This window comes from Aedes albopictus, chromosome 3, assembly GCF_035046485.1.
Source record: "Aedes albopictus strain Foshan chromosome 3, AalbF5, whole genome shotgun sequence".
Lineage (NCBI taxonomy): Eukaryota > Metazoa > Arthropoda > Insecta > Diptera > Culicidae > Aedes > Aedes albopictus.
In genome coordinates this window covers 174,149,904-174,170,390 of record NC_085138.1, presented here as the reverse complement: position 1 = coordinate 174,170,390, position 20,487 = coordinate 174,149,904, and the positions used below count along the sequence as shown (strand labels likewise).

At 42.5% G+C, this 20,487-nt stretch overlaps 1 protein-coding gene across 1 annotated transcript in view; it reads left to right on the top strand.

Moving 5' to 3' along the window:
* The window catches only part of LOC115261300 (uncharacterized), a 137,438-nt gene extending 118,230 nt beyond the window's left edge, over positions 1-19,208 (top strand). The window contains exon 3 of the mRNA XM_062859401.1: positions 18,611-19,208. Coding sequence (XP_062715385.1) covers positions 18,611-19,005 — 395 coding nt within the window. The 3' untranslated portion in view covers positions 19,006-19,208. The remainder of the gene's footprint in view (positions 1-18,610) is intronic.
* Positions 19,209-20,487: the final 1,279 nt, after the last annotated feature.

Genomic DNA, 20,487 nt, shown 5'->3' with positions numbered 1-20,487 from the left:
TACCCGCTTCATCCTTTTGTCGTAAACCACAATGTCGGGCCGGTTGGCACGAATGAGGACGTCCGTAATGATCTCGCGATCCCAGTACAGCTTTATGCAACTATTTTCCAGAACCGGGTCCAGCTGGTACTTGTAGTAGGGTACAAATCTGTCGACCAAGTTGAGCTTTAAAGCAAGCTGTTGGTGCACAATCTTGGCAACTTCGTTGTGACGATCGAGGTAGGCAGATCCAGCTAACACTGAACAACCTGCAACGACATGCTCGATCGTTTCTCCTACTGAATTGCACTTCCTGCAGCGGTCCTCCACGTCTTCGTGCTATATGTACCGCCGACAGTTTTTCGTCGCAATTACCCGGTCCTGGATGGCTACCATGAAACCTTCTGTTTCCGAGAAGAGGTCACGCGTTCGACGCCGCCTTATCGATGTGCTCGAGCTCCAGTTGATGGGGGTGCGTCCCATGCAACTCTTTCTGCTTCCACGCTACGATCATCTCGTCAACGGTCTTGATGTCGCAGTTCAGCTGGTAATCCTCCTGCGCCAGATGCAGGGCGCTGTAACCGTGGTCAGCTTCACATACAGTGCGATACATTTCATGACGGTTCTGGCTTTCTATGAAATATGCCCGCAACTGCTGGATCTGGGATACACATAGTGCCTGGATATTGGTGACGCCTCTTCCTCCTACTGCGCGTGGTAGGGTGACTCTCTCGATGGACGCTTTGGATGGCGCATGCGGTGCATACAGAACGTGTATCAGTTCACCATAACCGTGTAGCTGTTAACCACTCAAGCAAATCCGTCAGGAATACATTATCAATGAGGACAAGTGTCCAATAAATTTAGTCATAATCAAAAAAAAAAAAAAACATGTGTATCTGTTTTATCGTTGAATAAATGTTGAAATCGTTTAGAACATTATGTATACATTGCCTTATCAGTGCTCATTATCACCGCAATTATGATCGTTCAGTGTCCAACAGATTCCGACTACCACAGACGCTCTTATGTGCGAAAACACTTTTTTTTGGACATGTCAGAATAAGTTTCCAGGAGAATAACGAATCTCTAGGAGTGTGTTGAAAAACACAGGAATTTAGCGAGATATTCGTTAAACCCCCGCTCCATTTTTTAGGGTTAACTACTACCAAACCCCCAACCGTCACCCGCAAGAGCCACAATGCTTTCAGAAGAAAAAAATGTTCGACTGCGTTGCTATTGTTAAGCTCCGACTCAAATTGAATGCACCTCATTGTTTACAAAAAAGTATCAATGATCGTCAAAAATCGCTTCCATAGTAAATTTCTGGCTACGCCAATGTATCCAAATAACTATGTTTCATTTTGATCTTGTACCGACTTTTCGAACCCTCTAAGCAGACTTCTTCGAATGAGTGTACACTCATTCGAAGATGTTTCATTTATTTGAATAATTTTATTCTGATATGTTCTAAAAAATAGGGCCTCAGATGTTTTGGCAATTCTTAAAGGGGGTGGCCATCACAAAAAAAGTTGGGAACCCCTGAAATATATGGACTGAACGCTGGACGAACTGCCAACTACACGACCGGGCAGACTACCATCAGCAAGGACCTGAAATAGGACCACTGAAGCTGGCTAATGACCAAAAAGGAGTATGATCTCCTGGTCGAAGAGCAGAGTGCGGCTGATGCGAGCAGAGAGGAGCGATCCAACTAAACGGACAGTTTCCTCTTTACTGGCAAAGTGACGATGCAGCAGGAAACCATGCAGCTCACCGGAGCCGTAGCGGAGAGGTCAAACCGCCCGCCCTACGGCTCGGGTTGCATGGTCGAAACCAGCCGAAGAAACGCGCAAAGAAAAGCCAAAGTAATCAAGCTGACAAGTTGGTTGCGAAACGCGCAAGGGGCAGGGAAACCAAACCCCAAGAGGTCAATCCTAAGAGGAACGGGAGCCAACCGAACCAAGGGAAAGAGAACCCTTGGATTACTGTCGGAAAAAGGAAACGTGTGAGAAAAGTGAAATCATCCGTAAACGCGAACGAAGCGACGCGCTGGTCTTCAAAACCGAAGCAGACACGTACGCCGAGGTGCTGAGGGTCATGCGAGGGGAAAATCGTCTCTAACCGCTGGGTGCGGATGCACACTAGGGTGGAGAGATGATGCTAGTGCTGAAGAAGGAGGCGGCTCCTACAAAGCACTAGCTCAAGGGGTATTGGAAGAAATCGTGTAGTTGAGCGCCCTAACGGAGGCAACTCCTTAGTTTAAAATCCTTGACGAGATCACCGACGCAGAGGAGGTCGCCATGATCAAGCTTCCCATAGTCGCCATGATCAAGGCGAATCCAGCCGGTGAGGTCAGGGTACCGCCGGGGCCCGTGGCATACACGTTTGCAGATGGTCATGGGTTCGATCCCAGCCCCGGCACTTTCGTCAGTTGCTCTTTCCCCCTGAGAGCAGCTGACACTGACCCTCTTCTGAGCCCCATGGCTCAAATGGACCTGGATACTTGGAGAACGGCGAACGGCAACTCATAATGGACCCCCAATTGGACTGGAAACAGGAACAACCAACAGCCACACATCAGCTTCCTCGTGCTCGTCATTCTACCATGATAGGGTAGAAAGTGGAAGCAGCGCAACGGCCACCAGTTGGATATAGTAGAATTAGATCAGAATACATTTAGGCGCTGTACAGATTGTAAGTACAGTTTCCAATTGGAATCGCTCACGCAGTGACCTAGTAGACAAAAGAGCTGTAAAATTAGGTCAAGTGATTGAAGAATAAAAAAAAAAGGTCTGAGGAGTCTGGTCAGCTCTGAGGGTAATGCGGAGTGGAAGGCAATATCACCAGGGAGTGCAAATTGGCACCAAAATGCCTGATTTGCACGCACGGTGCTCCATTTACCGTTATTGTAAAATAAAATATACCATCGAAACCTGAAACGCCATTCTCTTTATTTATCTATTCTACCTCTCTGGTCGAATTTTTAAAATCATCGTTGGGCGAATTTTTAAGTTACGCCCTTTTAAAGGGCCTAACCTCTAAAAAATCGAGTTTTCTATAGAATAATACCACATTTCATAACAGAATCACGAATTAAAGGCATCAATGACATAAATTATCATGAACAATAATAGTAGTATGGATCCATATGAATATCGATGGAGTGCATTTTGCATCAAAATTTGTCATTACGTCAATATACGGTAGAAGTTCTTCGGGCCTATAGAAAGCAAACATTACATTGGTGCAACAAATTCAATTAAGAGTATATTGTATTGTGATTCCATATGTCTATAGATGTCCATATGACTGTCAGTAATAGCGATAGTATTCACATGCATATCAGCACTTATATTTCAAAAGGACGTAACTGATTTTTAATACAATATTTTCTCCCATAGCTGTAGATCTCATCTTTCCCAAGACACCAACAACCGCTGTCAAAAGAATTGCATTTCCTCCGTTCAGAAGTGGTTGTACATTGCAACTTTTCAAATGTTGCTCCAGAAATGAAATTGGATAAGAATAGAAATTCAAAATATCGAAAGGTTAAAAGACAAAACGTCGGAACAGGCAACAAAACGTAATATTCTGGGTGAAAATTCTTTCTTCTTTTAAAATATGTAGGTAAGATCTTGGTCCCTACTAATTTAACTTTGCTTTGTCTTTATTTTTTATTTCATTTATGAAGCAACATTTAAAAAGGGCCCAAATGGTCTTGTGCCTTTTTTCGAAATCGATTCGAGGGCTTAACAGCAGCCCGCCTACGCAAATGAACACCGTTATCCGAAAAATCGATGTTTGCTCTATCTGAAAACGGTCTTAGTTTGTGTGAATAAGCTGATGGAGGCTCAGGAGAGACGTGTGAAGTCATAGTTTACCAATGCTTGTATGCCCTTTTCAAATGTTGCTCCAGATTTGTACGATTTGTCTTCTCAGCTTCAGCATTTCAGAAAGGCGTAACTGGTTGATAATACGGCTCCTTCTTCTATGGATGTAGATTGCATGTCACCCCACTAATGTAAGCCATCGAAAGAGGAGCATTCTTTTTGTCTAGCATTGCCACGCCACAGCTTTGAAAAAAGGTGTTATTTTGGAAAGCAGTTACGCGCTTTTGAAATGCTGAGGCTGAGAAGACAAAACGTAGAAATGCAAAAAAAATCGTAGACAATATTGCGTGTTTCGCCGTAGATTATCGCACAAAAATGTCCAAAATCGCTAATAGATCGTCGCCAGTGCATCATATCTTATTCGTGTCTTCTACAATAAGTGCGGAAAATAGTTAAGGATTACCCGCGCAGAAGACACCGAAACGATTAAATGTAACCACGCATATCTATTTACATTTTTGCATAACTTTGCGCGATAATTATTCTTAAAATGTATATAGTAGGTCGAAAAAAAAATAGTACACAAAAGGGTAGGTAAGACCTACCCTAGGTAAGAAAGAATTTTCATGCAGCATATTATGTGTGGTTATTTGAAGTCTGTTTCGACTTTTGGCCTTTCAATGTTTTGGTTTTCTATACTTTTAATTTAAGCCGTTTGGCACATAGACATTGTTGTTTTTAAGGCAGATTTGCTGTTTACAGAGTGTACGCTCTTAATATATCGGTGCTTACATTTCAAAATGGCGAAACTGCTTGTCGAAACCGAACCTTTATCTCTCCGTTGCAATGTACAACCACTACTGAACGAAGGAAATGCAATTCTTTCCGATAGTAGTTGTTGGTGGCCTGGGAAAGTTGAGATACGATCTTCAGCTATGGTAGAATATATTGTTTTGAAGATCAGTTACGTCCTTTTGAAATGTTGGTGCTGATATGCATGTGAATACTATCACTATGACTGACAGTAATTTGAACATATATATACATATGGAATCACAATACAATTTACTCTTAATTGAATTTGTTACATCAATGTAATGTTTGCTTTCTATAGGCCCCTAAGAACTTCTACCGTATATTGACGTAATGACCTAGGTGGTGCGAATAGAAACGGTTTTATTTTTCAAGCTAGCTAACACACACTTACACACTCCCGGCACACAGCTTGTAAACACGCACGAGCGTTCAATTTTCTTGCAACCACCTCTCTCAGTTCGGTTGTCAAACACGCCGTCGCGACGCTGTTCGGAAATGGTAAACATGATCAATCCACCATTATTCCGATTTTGTTCTCGTGTTCAAAGTTTATTATTTTCCATTCCCGATGGAAATTTTGATGGATAGTTGTTACAAAATTAGCTAAAATGGGCTCAAAACAATGTTTATCCTTCTCCTCGCTTTCCAACTGCTTGGCAGCGGCAAATGAAGATATCGTGACAACAGTTTTGATTATATCCGCAGCACCTAGATAACAATACTCTTCAATCAATCACATAGGTTCAACAAGGCTTAACATAACCTCCATCTTCAATGTTTGGCTCCCGATGTTTGGCTCCCGATGAGAGAGCATACACTGAACGAAAACCCCCGCCGCATAAAGAATGATTCTTCATTCAATATGATCTAGAACCGCAGAATCTCAATTTTGAATGTTTGTACAACAGAATGATTTTCCTGCTCGCTACTGAACGAAAATCATCTTATTACAAAATTAGAATTGACACAATTATTGAACGATTTTTTGCTTAGGGTTTGTTGTGATTGATCATAATCTCAAAACCATCTGATAGCGTTTCACTCTGTGTCCCATACCAAAAATCATTCAATTTAAGTACAACATTTGTCTTTCTCTGAAAAGAGTATGGCGGACAGGATGGCGGAGTTGAAGTTAGTTGGTTTCAAGACGGATCCACAAAAGGAGGAAACTATTCTAATTTTGTAATTTTCGTTTGTTTTTGGGTAGGTGAGAATTATTTACTAAGGGTTTATTGTGGGATTTCAAACATAAAGTGACCGATATTTATTTACAGGATACCATATCCAGAATCATATCCCGTGATCACATCAAGGATCAGATGGAATCCTCGAATGCATATTTATTACTTGATTTATTATAAGCTTCTGAAAATGTGCGAAGTAATAAACTGATATAATCCTATAAATATTGATGTATTTAGTTTTTGATTTCATTCGATATATTTAAATTTGTATTAGAAATAGATCCCACAACAAAAAAAAAGGAAAAGGAATGAATATCATTCAGTTATTGGATTCTTGAAGAGCAATGGAAATCATAAATTTTCAAGATGGTTGTCATTCAAATTGTTTTGATTTTGAAGGAAGCTGAATTGAATGAAAAATCATCCAAGTCTTGTCTGAAAATAGGCATGGGGCTCGAATAAGGCAAAAATCATTCAATTCATGGCGGGGGCTTTCGTTCAGTGTATTGAGTCAGTCCGCGACACTCAGGTAATGACAAATTTTGATGCAAAATGCACACCACCGATATTCATATGGATGCATACTACCAAATTTTATTATTGTTCATGGTAATTTTTGTTATTGATGCCTTTAATTCATGATTCTGTTATGAAATGTGGTGTTATTCTATAGAAAACTCGATTTTTTAGAGGTTAGGCCCTTTAAAAGGGCGTAACTCAAAAATTCGCCCAACAATGATTTTAAAAATTTGACCAGAGGTGTTGGAAAGATAAATGAAGAGGATGGCGTTTCAGGTTTTGATGGTATATTTTATTTTATAATAACGGTAAATGGAGCACCGTGGCACGGCGAACAAGGGTCACACGACGAGTGAGCTTAAATGTCTAGGCACGCGAGGAGTTCGTACCACCCGACGAAATGGAGGTTCACAGCTAGGTAAACCTGAACCACTGTGAAGCCGCACAGCAGTTGCTGTGGCAGTCAGTCTTCGAGTCAAGTACAGACATCGCCCTACTATCGGACTCATCCCGCATCGTAGTCATCGGTGGAGCCTTCAACGTCTGGTCTGGATAGTTGAGTAGGGTAGTCGCTTGACTAACACGAGAGGTTGGGCTATGGCTAAACAGAACGTAGAGGTCGCGACTATAGACGACAGAAAAACCTACAGTAGAAACGGTGCAGAGTCCATCATTGATGTGACCTTCTGGAGCCCGGGTCTAAATCCATGCTCGGCCTGAAAGGTCAACGATGGATGACTATCTGGCGATTTGATACAGGATGAAATACGAAGGAATGCGGCCATAGCCGAAGGTCATCGACCGTCATCGCGGATGGCTGACCTCACGCTTTGATAAGCAGGCATTTATGGAACGATTGCTTATGGGGAGTAACACCGACCATCTATTCAGCAATGATCTAGTCCAGCGGTTTTCAGATCGTGCACCGCGGTGCACTTGGTGCACCGTAAAGTCTCGACAAGTGCACCGCAAGGCATGTCAAAAGTCCTGCCATCACTTTAACAAACAATTTTCGAAAATACCTTGTGGTCCACTGCAAAACAAAGTTCCGAACGATCGCTATAAAAATTTCCAAGGTTCTTGCCGAGGGAGAGTTTTGATTACCTTTGATTTACCGAAGACTACTCTATCAAGAAGACATGCAACTCTGTTATATTCCCATACTAACGGCAAGCGTCATCAACGGCACCGCCGCCTGGTGAGCTAAGGTGGTACCATTGTGTAAAAGTGTAAGAGTGTATTGGTGCGAGTATGAAAATTTACACACACTATCATGAATAGTGCCACCTTCATCCGGGGTGGCGCTGCTAGCAAAGACTCCCGATTTTCAGCAGTGCTGCAAGTCTTCTTGATAATGTGGTCTTCGGATTTACCAAAAATCTCGTGAGAAATGTAAGAATGATTTTTTTAATAAATCCGGTCATCAATTATTTTACAACGAATCTGTAGTTCATCTTCAATAACTTCACTGAAAATCTCAAAAGAAATTCAAACCGTATTGCTTCTAATTCTCCTTTGACCTGGGAAAGAGTCTATCAAGAATCTCGCAGGCAGCTTCCAAGAATTTCTCTCAATTTTCCATTGCATTTCGTTTTTGATATTTTTGAATTTTGATTGTTTTTGTATTATCTTCAGGTTTCCTTATGAATCGGCTAGAAAACAAGAATGAAATTTAACGACAATCTTGTCAGTTATTGCAAATTTTCCTGGAATCTTTTGAGAATCTAGTTATAGTTGAATAATCCTAAAAAAAAACAAGGAAACACGCAGGAATTCCTCGAGGTTCTTGTTTACTTGTTAGGAATCCACCGGGGATTATTGTTGTTCGAAAACTTTCAATAATACCCTCAACAACAGAAAAAAATATCTTAGATTCATCAACAGTTTCACTAGTAGTAAGCTCCGACAAGTTATAAAAAACCTAACCAATGTTACACCGTCTACCCCCGTTAGTTTGACCGCATTTTAGCTGAACACTTTTTAATTTAAACCCCGCTAAACTGCATATCGTTTAAACTGAAAATGATTCAAACGTGAGGAGCAGAATATGAAATGGAGTGAAACAGTACGCAGGATTAAAACAAAACAGCAAACCGCCCTTAGGGTTACTAGAAGTTCGAATTAAAAGCTGGTTGGTTTGCATGACGAGTCGTTCAAACAACGCGGGTTAATGGTTATCATATCAATTGAAAAGGTATTTCAACATATATCGTTGCACCAGGAAGACACTTTGGAAAAATATGACAGCGTTTTCAAGAAACTCTCAAATCGGATTCTTTGACTATAAAGAACAGGTGCACCGCGAAGCAATGCATTTCCCAAAAGTGCACCGCGAGCCAAAAGGGCTGAAAACCCCTGATCTAGTCGAATCCATATGCCGTGCATGTGACGCCGCTATGCCAAAGCTATCCCTACCCAAAAATAGACGCAAACAGGTTTACTGGTGGTGTCCAGAAATAGCAGAGCTCCGCGCATCCTGCCTAAGAGCTAGAAGGAGGATGCAAAGAGTTCGCACCGACGAGGGTAGAATAGAGCGACGTGAGGCCTACAGTGCGGTTAAACTGGCACTGAGCAATGAGATTAAGGACAGACTTGTTAGAATCCCAATATGGCCGCCACAATGGCCGACTTTGACACCTACTCACGATTTTGAGGGCACAAATATCTTCGTAATCAAAACCAGCGCACCTGAGCTTCTTATTTTAAGCTTATTACAAGTGAGCAAGAACAGAATAATAAAATGCATTGTTTTTTGAAGCTTGCTTCTTGAGATTTGTGCGTCTGAAGTTTTGATGCACTCTTGAAGTGGGATTCCAAGACGTTTGTCCTTAAGGCACGTAAGCGGGCGTGCTTCAAAAATCTCTGCCAGACAGCCAACACGACCCCTTGGGGTGATACATACAGAGTAGTCATGGCCAAAACGAAGGGTGCGTCAGCACCCCCAGATCGATACCCTAAAAATGCTACAGAATATCGTGGAAACGTTGATACGTAACGTTGCTACGGTACATAACCATGGTCCCGTGTTCCCTATGGCCAACCCAGCCAAAGCGAGGTCGCCCGGTAACGATCGACGCAATAACGTAGCCATAGGCGCTTATGCTGCGCAAGGCTCCGGGTCCGGACGGTATCCCGAAAGTAGCCATCAATACGTGGTACAAATTTCCCAAATGGAGGAGAACGTGCCTCTGGAGCCGACCTACTGATACCTGATAGCCACCAAGATGGCCATCGAGACTAGCCCTGATATGTTCAGAACAAGGTTCAGAATGGCTATGCAGATGTGCGAGGCGAATTTCCGGAGCAAATAGGAATCCGCTATTGCGTAGTCGTCACTAATTTATGGCACCGATAAAGACGAGAGAAACTACAGCATCACCGTAGGGGTACCTTGAGGCTCCATCCTGGGCTCCGGTACTATGGAATGCGAGTATGATGGCGTATTGAGATCAATTGAGTCTCATGATGATACGCTGAATTGGGGGTCATTATCGTCGATAAGCTGAACTTCTGAAGCCACGTGGAATGTGCCTGCGAAAGGGGGAGCATGGCGACAATGGCATTGCTTGTCAAATATAATGTCAAAGAATATGGAAGCTTACATGTCATTTCATGACATTTACATGTAAACTTCTGTGATATCCCACGCTCCAATTTCGTGAATGATATGTAACCGAATTTTACACTCTTTTTCGATCTCTGTAGAGCTTTGGCTATATGGGTCTACTCATAAACCACTTAGTCATATTTTTGCTTGGTTTTGGGCCAAATATCCCAATGGAAGACCCCCATAGGCCTTATGTTCCGTTACTGCAACATTTCAAAATCAATCAATTTATTTATTATTAACATCAACAGACATCTTATGCCCCAATGATGGCCTCTTATAACTAATACATAACTATAAAAACTAAAAACAAAACTGCAGTTAAAATACAAGACAAAACAGGAACAAAAATGCGCAAAAGTCAAATACCGTAACAAAAAAAAAAAAAAAAAAACATATAAAATCACAGCTCGTTATTGTTCGTAAAATATCTGCGGAATATTTGGCGCATCGTTTGGCGGGACAAGTGGAAGTCGAAAAGGTGGCCAACTCTATTGAACGCACGTTCCAATCCAATCAGCGACGTGTGTTGACCGTAATTGGTTCGTCGGAAAGGCAATCTAAGCGTCGCGTTGCTCCGAAGGGCCCTAGGACGAACGTTCAAGTCAACCGCTTCCAGAATGGCAGGGCAATCGACTCTTCCCTGCAAAGTGTCGGCAATAAGCATAGCCTTTGCCATATCCCTGCGCGATTGGAGAGTTTCGAGTCGAATCAACTGACATCGATTGGTGTAGCTTGGTAACCGGAGCGGATCACGCCATGGAAGCAGACGGAGCGCATAGCGGATGAAACGATGCTGCACTGATTCGATTCTGTTGGAACCATTCTGATAATGCGGATACCAAACAGCAGAGCAGTATTCGAGGGTTGAACGGACCAAGGAGCAATACAGGGATTTTAAACAGTAAACGTCGGTGAAGTCCTTGGCGATGCGAAAAATGAATCCTAAGGTCCTGGACGCTTTGTCAACGATATATGCGACATGGTGCTTAAACGTAAGCTTAGTATCCAGGATTACTCCAAGATCTTTCACTTGATCGATGCGTTGGATTGTTGCGTCACGGAGCTTGTAGTTGAACTGAATTGGTTGGCTTATTCGGGAGAACGAGGTCACCGAACATTTACTTGGGTTCACAACCATCCGATTTAATGCGCACCATGTTGCGAAAGAATCGATATCTTCTTGAAGTTTCAAGGCGTCAGAGATGGAACGGATTAAAAGGTAAAGCTTCATATCGTCCGCGTATGACAGCCAAGGACATCGCAGCATGCGGTTCACGTCATTAAAGTAGAGTAGGAAAATCAGAGGCCCTAGGTGACTTCCTTGGGGAATTCCGGATGTTGCCAAGAACTCGGTGGATTGGCAATCGCCTACGGAGACGCTAAGTTTACGCATAGTAAGATACGATTCAAACCAACGCAGAAGGTTACCGGTTAAGCCGAGTCTCTCTAATTTAGCAGTTGCGATGGCGTGGTTAATTTTGTCGAAGGCCGCGGACAAGTCGGTATAGATGACATCTGTCTGGGATTTTTCGGCAAAGCTGTCAGCAACATCAGATGTGAGGCACAGGAGATTAGTAGCGGTGGATCTGCCCGGGATGAATCCGTGTTGCGTTTCGTTCAGGTATTGTTTACAATGAGACAGCAGTGGGTCCATCAAAACTAATTCAAACAGTTTAGAGATCGCGCATAGACACGAAATACCCCGATAGTTGTTGACATTTTGCCGGTCGCCTTTCTTGTACACAGGGAACATCGTAGACGTCTTCCAAATTGATGGGAACACTCCATTGGACAACGAGAGATTAAACACGTGCAGTATGGGAATCAGCAAACTTTCAATGTGCTTTTTCAGAAAATCAGAAGGAATTCCATCCGGCCCGGGTTTCGTGGATGTTTTTAACCGCGCAGCTGCATCGCAAATCATTGTCGCATCGACAACAAAGTTGGCCCAAGTGTCCTCTACCAAAGGAACATTATTTGCTGCCTCAGCAATAATCGCTGCCGGAAGAGTTTCATTGCAGAAAATGCTAGAGAACTTTTCTGCAAAAAGCTGGCAAATAGTGTCTGGTGTGGATGCCACCTTTTCGTCCAAAGTCATCGTCGTAGGAAGACCAGATTCTTTCCTCTTCTTATTCACGAACCTCCAAAACTCCTGCGGTTTGGACTTCAGCACACTTAATTTTGATTACCGAGTTCGGTAATTTTTTGACGAGATTAAAACTGCTGAGCACCGAACTCGTTCAGCAAAAATGCATTGTTTACCTTTTCCATACGATTTTGACAGTTGTTTTACTGAGCCTCAGTAAAATCGATTACCGAAACTACCGAGATCGTACTGCTGTTATAATCTCGTCAAAAAAGTACCGAACAGGCAATTCAGAAATAAGTGTGAGATTTTGCTGAATTTTGCGCTGATATCGATTAAAACACAGACGACTAGCGACCTTGTACGCCGAGTTCAATCTGGTATAGTGCTCACGGAGAGAGAAGGTCCGGTATTTCGAATAACGCTTAAGTGCTGCTCGTTTCGTAGTCTTCATCCTGCGCAGATCGCGAGATATCCATGGATGGTCATTGTTGGCGCGAATCTTTTTAGGCACATGCCTATCGACGATATGTCCCAGAATGTGCGAGAGAGTCCGCGCTGCAATGTCCACGTCACGTTCATCGAGAACATCGTTCCAGTCAATAGCTGCGAGGTATTCGATAATGCTCTGATGGTCGGCTTTACGAAAATCGTAAAAAACCGAACTGATCGATTGCGCCAAGCTAATCTGGTGATCATGGAGTGTGATAACTAACGCTTTGTGGTGATTGACATCTTTGACCAAAGGTAACGGAGCCTCGATAATAACTGGAGCTTCTTCTTGAGCGCTAACGAAACATAAATCCAAACAGCGGTTGTTTTCATTAGTCACTTGATTAATCTGTCTTAGCGTAGCGGTACTGTAACAATCGAGGAGTTTGGAAACACCGTTGTGTATAGAGGAGTGTTCGACGTCGGGATAGAGAAACCCATTGCAGGACGACCGCCATGAAATTCCAGGTAGGTTGAAGTCCCCAATGACGATGATTTCATCCGTAGCTGAGGCAGTTTCGACAACTGACATAATAGACAGGTTATGCGTATCGATCAATGATTCATCACGTATACGATCTAACGGGAAGTAGATTCCGCAAAGGAAAATAGAGCGGTTTGACAGCTGGATACGAACCCACACTTGCTCGACGCTTCCCCATAGGTCGTTTTGGATATTAGTGACCCTGCGTGTCTTCTTCACAGCTATGAGGACACCACCACCTGTTAGTTTGCGGCTGTTTCTGGGGCTCCGGTCGCAGCGAAATACTTCGTAATCGGGACCGAAAACCGAACTGGATGTGGTTCGGGGATCAAGCCAGGTTTCGGTCAGTACTACAACATCGTAGCAGCCGTCGGATGTTGCTAGGTAGTATTTGGTAACGTCGCAGTTCATTCCTCCAGCGTTCTGATAATAAATCAGCAAGGTATCATTAAACACCGGATTTGTAACCGTGGTATTCGATGGCGTGTTTGAAATTCTGGGATATGGAACAACGGGCACAGAGAGACAGTTGCTGGGATTACAAGTGTACTCGCCTGTAAACGGAGCTTGGAAGACCCCTTCTCCACACTCGTACACAGGACCGGGATGGCTGCGGGTCGCTGGCAGGAAGGGCTCGACTGTGACGAGGAGATTAGGGGCTTCCATAAGGCTTGCAGGCGTGCATCCCGGGGTTGAAACCACTGCAGAAGATGGCTGGCTTGAAGATGGAGGTATGATGCGGTCGTTTGAAATGATCTCGGGACACGTTGTTGTTCTAGGTCCAAAACCAGTGCAAGATGAACTGCCAAAAGGGGTGCGAGTTACCGGAAGGGAAGTATGTTCATCGGAAATGTACTTGCCTGCGAGGACGGGTTGGAAGACCCCTTCTCCACACTCGTACACAGGACCGGGATGGCTGCGGATCGCTGGCAGGAAGGGCTCGACTGTGACGAGGGGATTAGGGGCTCCCATGAGGCTTGCAGGCGTGCATCCCGGGGTTGAAACCACTGCAGAAGATGGCTGGCTTGAAGATGGAGGTATTATGCGGTCGTTTGAAATGATCTTGGGACACGTTGTTGTGCTGGGTCCAAAACTAGTGCAAGAAGAACTGCCAAAAGGGGTGCGAGTTACCAGAAGGGAAGGATGTTCATCGGAAATGTACTTGCCTGCGAGGACGGGTTGGAAGACCCCCTCTCCACACTCGTACACAGGACCAGGATGGCTGCGGGACGCTCACGCAAAAACGCCTTCGCTCAAAAATGTGTTCGGCCTGCACATTTTTAGTAAACATCCATGCCGCACATGACTGTGTTGGAGACACACATTTTTTTTAAATTGCTCGTACGCTCACATGAGCATGTATTTTGCAATAATTTCGACATGGCAACCTCACTGGGTTTATAAACCATCTTCAAATACCGAAAAATATTGATATTTTGCAAAAATGTGAGCGTATGAGCAATTTTAAAAAATCAAGACCAACAATTGAAAAGGCCTCATCAACATTGCGTAAACAAACACGTTTCCGTCGACTTGAGGCCTTTTGAGCTCCACCCACGCATCTCACCACCATTAACAGAAAGCTTGATGTTTGCGCTTTCTGTTAGTAGTGGTGAGGTGTGTGGGTGGAGCTCAAAAGGCCTCAAATCGACAGAAACATGTTTGTTTACAAAATGTTGATGCGGCCTTTTCAATTGTTGGTCTGGAAATGTGTGTTTCCAACACAGTCCCTGTGCGGCATGGGCGTTACTCAAAAATGAGAGCTTTTGTTTTAGAGAGCTGGCAGGAAGGGCTCGACTGTGACGAGGGGATTAGGGGCTCCCATGAGGCTTGCAGGCGTGCATCCTGGTGTTGAAACTGGCTGGTATCGGTGATTCAATGAGCCTAGCTCATCTTTTAAACGGGAGTGTTGTGGGAAATGGTCAACGGATTGTTGAGTGGTGTTTGAGTTTTGAATCAGTTTTTTGAGTAGTCAATGAACTCTCTTAAACGTATTCCAACAGGCCAGGATGAAGGCTCCAGAGCTAATTCCTTTAGAGCAGGATCTAATCCGATTTTGTAGGATACAAATGTCAAAGTTGACACGTCTTTCCCTTTGGGAACAAGGCGCGCAACCTCAGCACCATCAGAAATATTCAGGCATCGCGAAACTATTTTTTGCACGTCGGTATCGGTAATTACCGGATTCAATCCAGTCATATACAACCAAAACTGTTCCGGTAGCGGGGCTTTCGTGATAGACGGCACAGACAGTTGGATCTCGCTTAGATCGATCGTCTTCGTACCGCTTACAGCGGGAACCGACACGTCCGGTCTTCGATCTTCTCGACGGCGTTTAACACCGAGTCTAGGCCATGCTGACGGCGAGGAAATACCAAGTGATTGGGATGGTTGGGTCGACTGACCAGTAAAGTTGTCAATTTTCTGGCTCAGTTTTTCGACCACTGTGAACAGCTCCTGTACTTGTTTTGGTACATCGGCAAGCGGTGGCATTGCTTCTTGTTGGCGGTTGCAGTTGTCAGCAATATAGGCTTCAATGGAACGACCGTTTAGCTTACTTCTGCCGCAGGAACAAATAAACATTGCCTTCCCTGATGCAAACGCGTCTTTCATGGTGCGACAATTTAATCCACAACACTGTTGATTGATGCGGAACGAGGCCTCGCAGAAACCACAACGAATTGGTTCGAGATCGTTAATCTCTTGTTTACACTCTCCGGAAAGTAGTTTCGCCATAATTACACCTTTTCGTCGAACTCGATATTGATATAGAACACCGGTGGAGATACTCTTATCGCGTTAGAAGCGATTCACGGTGAAACGCAGTATAGCGGAGATGGAGTACGCAACGAAACGCAGTATGGCACGAATAACGGATGGAATCCACAACGAACTGCAGTATAGCACGAATGAAAATATGGTGATCAATCAGATCTTTATCACCGCGCAGCTGCCGACACAAAATGAATAGATTTCTCGATGGGCACTAGCACTGGGAACGAGTGTTTATACTGATGATACGATTTAACACTTTAGACATGCAGTTCAACACAGACGTATATTTAAAATCGATTAAAAAACGATGCAAAACAAAAGCAAGTTTAGAGCGATAAAAAACAACATTCAGTGACTGTTGCACAGGGCTAGTAGCGTTTTTCAATGATTCAATGATAAGTCATTCGACAGCCATCCGATAATAGGGTAAGGGAGGTATTTTGGACCCCTTTAGGAAGTGGATGAACAATTCAGCGAAAAAATAAGGTTCCCACTTCTAAATATGGATAACATCAGTACGCATTACGTAGAGCAACATGTTTTCTGTCGAAAAAAGCCGAACAAAACTCAAAATTGTTGTAGTAAATACAAGAAATATCAAAACTCCTGAAGGATCTCGGGCTTCTATTTTGGACCACCTGATTTTATTTTGGACCACCAAGTGCACATATTTTGGCCCACCAAATTAAACTTCAATTCATTGATGAAATGAAAGCCACCTCAGCAAAAAATTGAAACATAGTTAAAACTACGTGAAGTTTTCATCTTTTCTATTCATTTTTTGAAGCAGGGAACGTTTAAAAAATACGTAACGATAAAAAAAAGATGAAATTTTGTTGCTATTGCCAGTTTTTACGCATTGTAGTATGATGTTTCATAAAAAATGTTACGCAAAACGTGTATTTATTAACTATTGCATGATGTAAGTTACCATGTATAGATTACGTAACGCTTCATAGGAAGTGTGAAAGTCTACTGATTTTGCTAAATATAAAGCCGTTCAACACATATTGTAATGAGTGGAAAGGCCATCAAAAATAAAGTAATTTGAATGATACGTAATTTGTCAAACATACATTACATTGTCTCAGTCATCAAATAATTGCCGAGAAGGACAACTTTTCTAAAACGGATGACTGAACACCTGAAAACTTCAACTTGTCGAAAAGTTGTTAGACAATAATCGAGTCGAAACGAAATAACTTGGCGAAAAGTTGTTAGAACAAAAACAAATAAACGTATAACAACCCAGATCACGGGAGGTCCCAACTTATTCTATTTATCTGTTTTCAGAGTACATTACATTGGCATGATTGTTTTCTCCCTTTAGAAGGAACTGGAGAGATGGATCTGTCAGGTGGTCCAAAATATGTTCACATCTGATTATGTTGAACATATTTTGGCCATACCTCAAACCATCATTTTAGTAAATATTGTCGCTCAACCGAGGTTAAGAACAGTCTATTCTGAGTTCTTACATGGCCCTAACTGCATTCACATGAAATAAATATTTATTTGTAAAATTTAATACCTCTTCGAAGCCGACTACAAATTTGTTACCTTCTTTGTTTTTGGTGCTTTTTCGTGCGTTTCATTGGAAGTGAACACATTTTCTCAATTTTCGACACTGAACAGCATATTTAACTGACATCCAAAATAAAGGTCATCACACAGTTGAATACTTTTCGTGTTCCAATAAAAAAATACCAGATTTAGTAGAGATTATGTGATAAATGTCATAAAACTCCCTAGGTGGGCCAAAATACCTGCCCGGTCCAAAATACCTCCACTACCCTATAAATCATCTTAAAATATTATTTTTTCTATTTTTCATCAACTGTCGTGTTAGTGTATCATTTTCATTTATATATTCAATGATGCCGTTGCGTACAGCAACGTGCAACCAACCAATTAAAATTGTACCCAATGCATTCTCACCTTAAGGCTGCATTTTTGTCGGAATCATTAGAACAAAATATAAGCAAGCAGCGATTGGGTGTCATCCCCCGGAAAATAAACCACAGCCGGATTGCCATCATTCCGTGTGGGCGATGCGATGCTCTTGGGCCATAGCTCAGCCCCGGTAAGCTCGATTAAGCTCGAAGGCGTGTGGGCGCTGCAGCGAAAGCTAAATAATGACATTGCCACGTGGGCAAGTCAATTTTGCCAACGCGCCCTGCACGCCCGGATGGGTTTATTATGGAAATGTTTAGTTCTGATTAAAATTTGCATAAATTTCAGCTCGGCTTACGTAATTGCACCAAGCACGAAATCGATGAATAGTTAATATCGGGATTTGTTCCACTATCATCGCGAGAATCTCCAGGACGCCTCCATTTGGGACCGTACCCATTATGTTTACATGTGACTGGACATGATATGGATAATGTAGTATAAACAGTGCGTGAAAATGTTGGTTGATTATTACTTAATTTAACGATCGATTTGCGTAAAGCTTAGCTGCCAGTGCGTTTATCTCCTAAAGGACCGATGGGCGATGTTTGCTAATGCAATATGGTGCATATGCAAAATGCAAATTAAGTTCAGCAAAGTGCTTTGAACCAGGTTATATAAGAAGAAATTATAGCTTGTGTCGCTGTGTGTGGCAACATTCATCAGATTGTGTGAATTCTTTTATGCGAGAATTTATTATTTGTGAAGTTCTCAATAAATAAGCTCGTTGAATGCATAGCAAATATTTCACCACCACATGTGATAGCATCTGGGGGAAGCCAATGCCTATGTTGAACATTTTGCTATTATTTTGAAGTTGATTGAATATCAATATTTGAGTAGCTTTTTGGCTGACCATTTCCATATCCATATTTACAGAAACCAATTCACAACAACAGCCGGCCGATCCAGAACCGGAATTCGAAGGCACAATCCAGAACGTAACATTTCCGGCGGGGCGGGAGGCTGTGTTGACCTGCTCAGTTAAAAATCTAGGCCGCTACAAGGTGGGCTGGTTGAGAGCATCGGACCAGACGGTGCTGGCATTGCAGGGCCGCGTAGTGACACACAATGCCCGGATCAGCGTGGTGCACGAAGACATGCGAACGTGGCGCCTGCGGATACGGCAACTCCGCGAATCGGACCGGGGCTGCTATATGTGTCAGATCAACGCCAGTCCCATGAAGAAGCAAATCGGATGCATCGATGTGCAAGGTATGTATTCAAATCGGTACGCTTTATTGACGTTTGCCGTCCCTATTCATGATGTTTAATTGGCGTGATTTTCCGGTAATACGCTATATTGTATTCATAGTGCTGGTAGACATGCTGGATAGACAGCTCGTGCAAGGATAAGAGTTCTGATTAAATCAAATCGCTTGCAGGTCAGGAAATGCCACCTGTTACCGAATGATATCAGTGCGGTATGTCCAGAATACTGATTCACTTGAACTGCACTGCACTGCATCAATAGAACCCATTTACAGGCGTCTATATTTAACGAATGCTTGATTTTTACCGTCGTGTCGCTTGTTCGCTCAGTGACATTTAAAATTGGTGGAGGGAAGTATGAACGGTATTCGTGCTGGGGTTGACCTCAGTTTCAGTAATTGAAAAGATCTAGAAGACCATTCAATCCACTGGTTAATGGCATGGTGTGAAACGGCTAAAATATTGACAGTACGACAAACAACTGCAGCATACTTACTAATTTCAGTTGGGTTTCCTATAATACCCTGCTACCACTTCAAGTCCACTGTTATTTCTCGGTTGTCTTCCACCAAATTTAGATATATTGTTTTTTTTTTGCTGCAAAAACAAGATTTAGTAACTTTCTATCCACACAAAAAAAAACACAGTCTAGAAATTGTAGTTGGCATAAAATGCGTAGCAGAAAGTTACAGGATAATCTACTTCAAAAACAATTATCATGGGATTGAATACTGTACAGGGTGCGGCAGGAAAAAATGCGAAAAGTTCAAGGCACTATTACACGCTAAATATAGGATATATATGTGTATTTTTTCATGACAGTGTATCAGTCAATGTCTATATTCTAGCACTGAAAAATAAAAATGAACATATTTGATGTTTAACATGTGATAATATAGGCCTAATAAGCGGATGTCAATAAACTGCGCGCCCAATGGTCATTAAACAAAATGACTATAACAGTAACAAAATTAGCTCAAATTCGATGAACAACCAGACCACACTGATCCAGAGCCATGTAGTTTCACATACCAGATGGAAGAAGTACATATATTTGATGATATTGTAGAGAAAATCAAAAAATTTGTTTTATCAGATGCGAAATTTAGCGACCTGTGCGATTTTCTGCGGTTTGAAAATTCTGGTTGTCTTCATCTTCATGCGCCGCCCTGTAAAGGTTGGTGACCAAAATGGGAAATTGTTTAATTAACTTTTCAGAAAACTAGCCTATTATAGATCATGGAACGTTGAAACATAGATTGATTAATGTCAAATGGACGAAAATGAGGTTTGAAGTTGAAAAACACTTTCGCATTTTTTCCTGCCGCATACTGTACACCCCGTAATGTTGATACTACGGATTGCATAGCATATATGATCATCTTCTTCTTGGCGTAACGTCTCAACTGACTGAGACAAAGCCTGACAAAGCATCCATAGTCAAAAAGATGGTCAAAAATTATGATTTGATCGTAGCTGTTTTTTTTTTCGAAAGTTCCGTCAAATTCTTCGCAAATCAAATTATGTGTTCAAAATAAAATTGA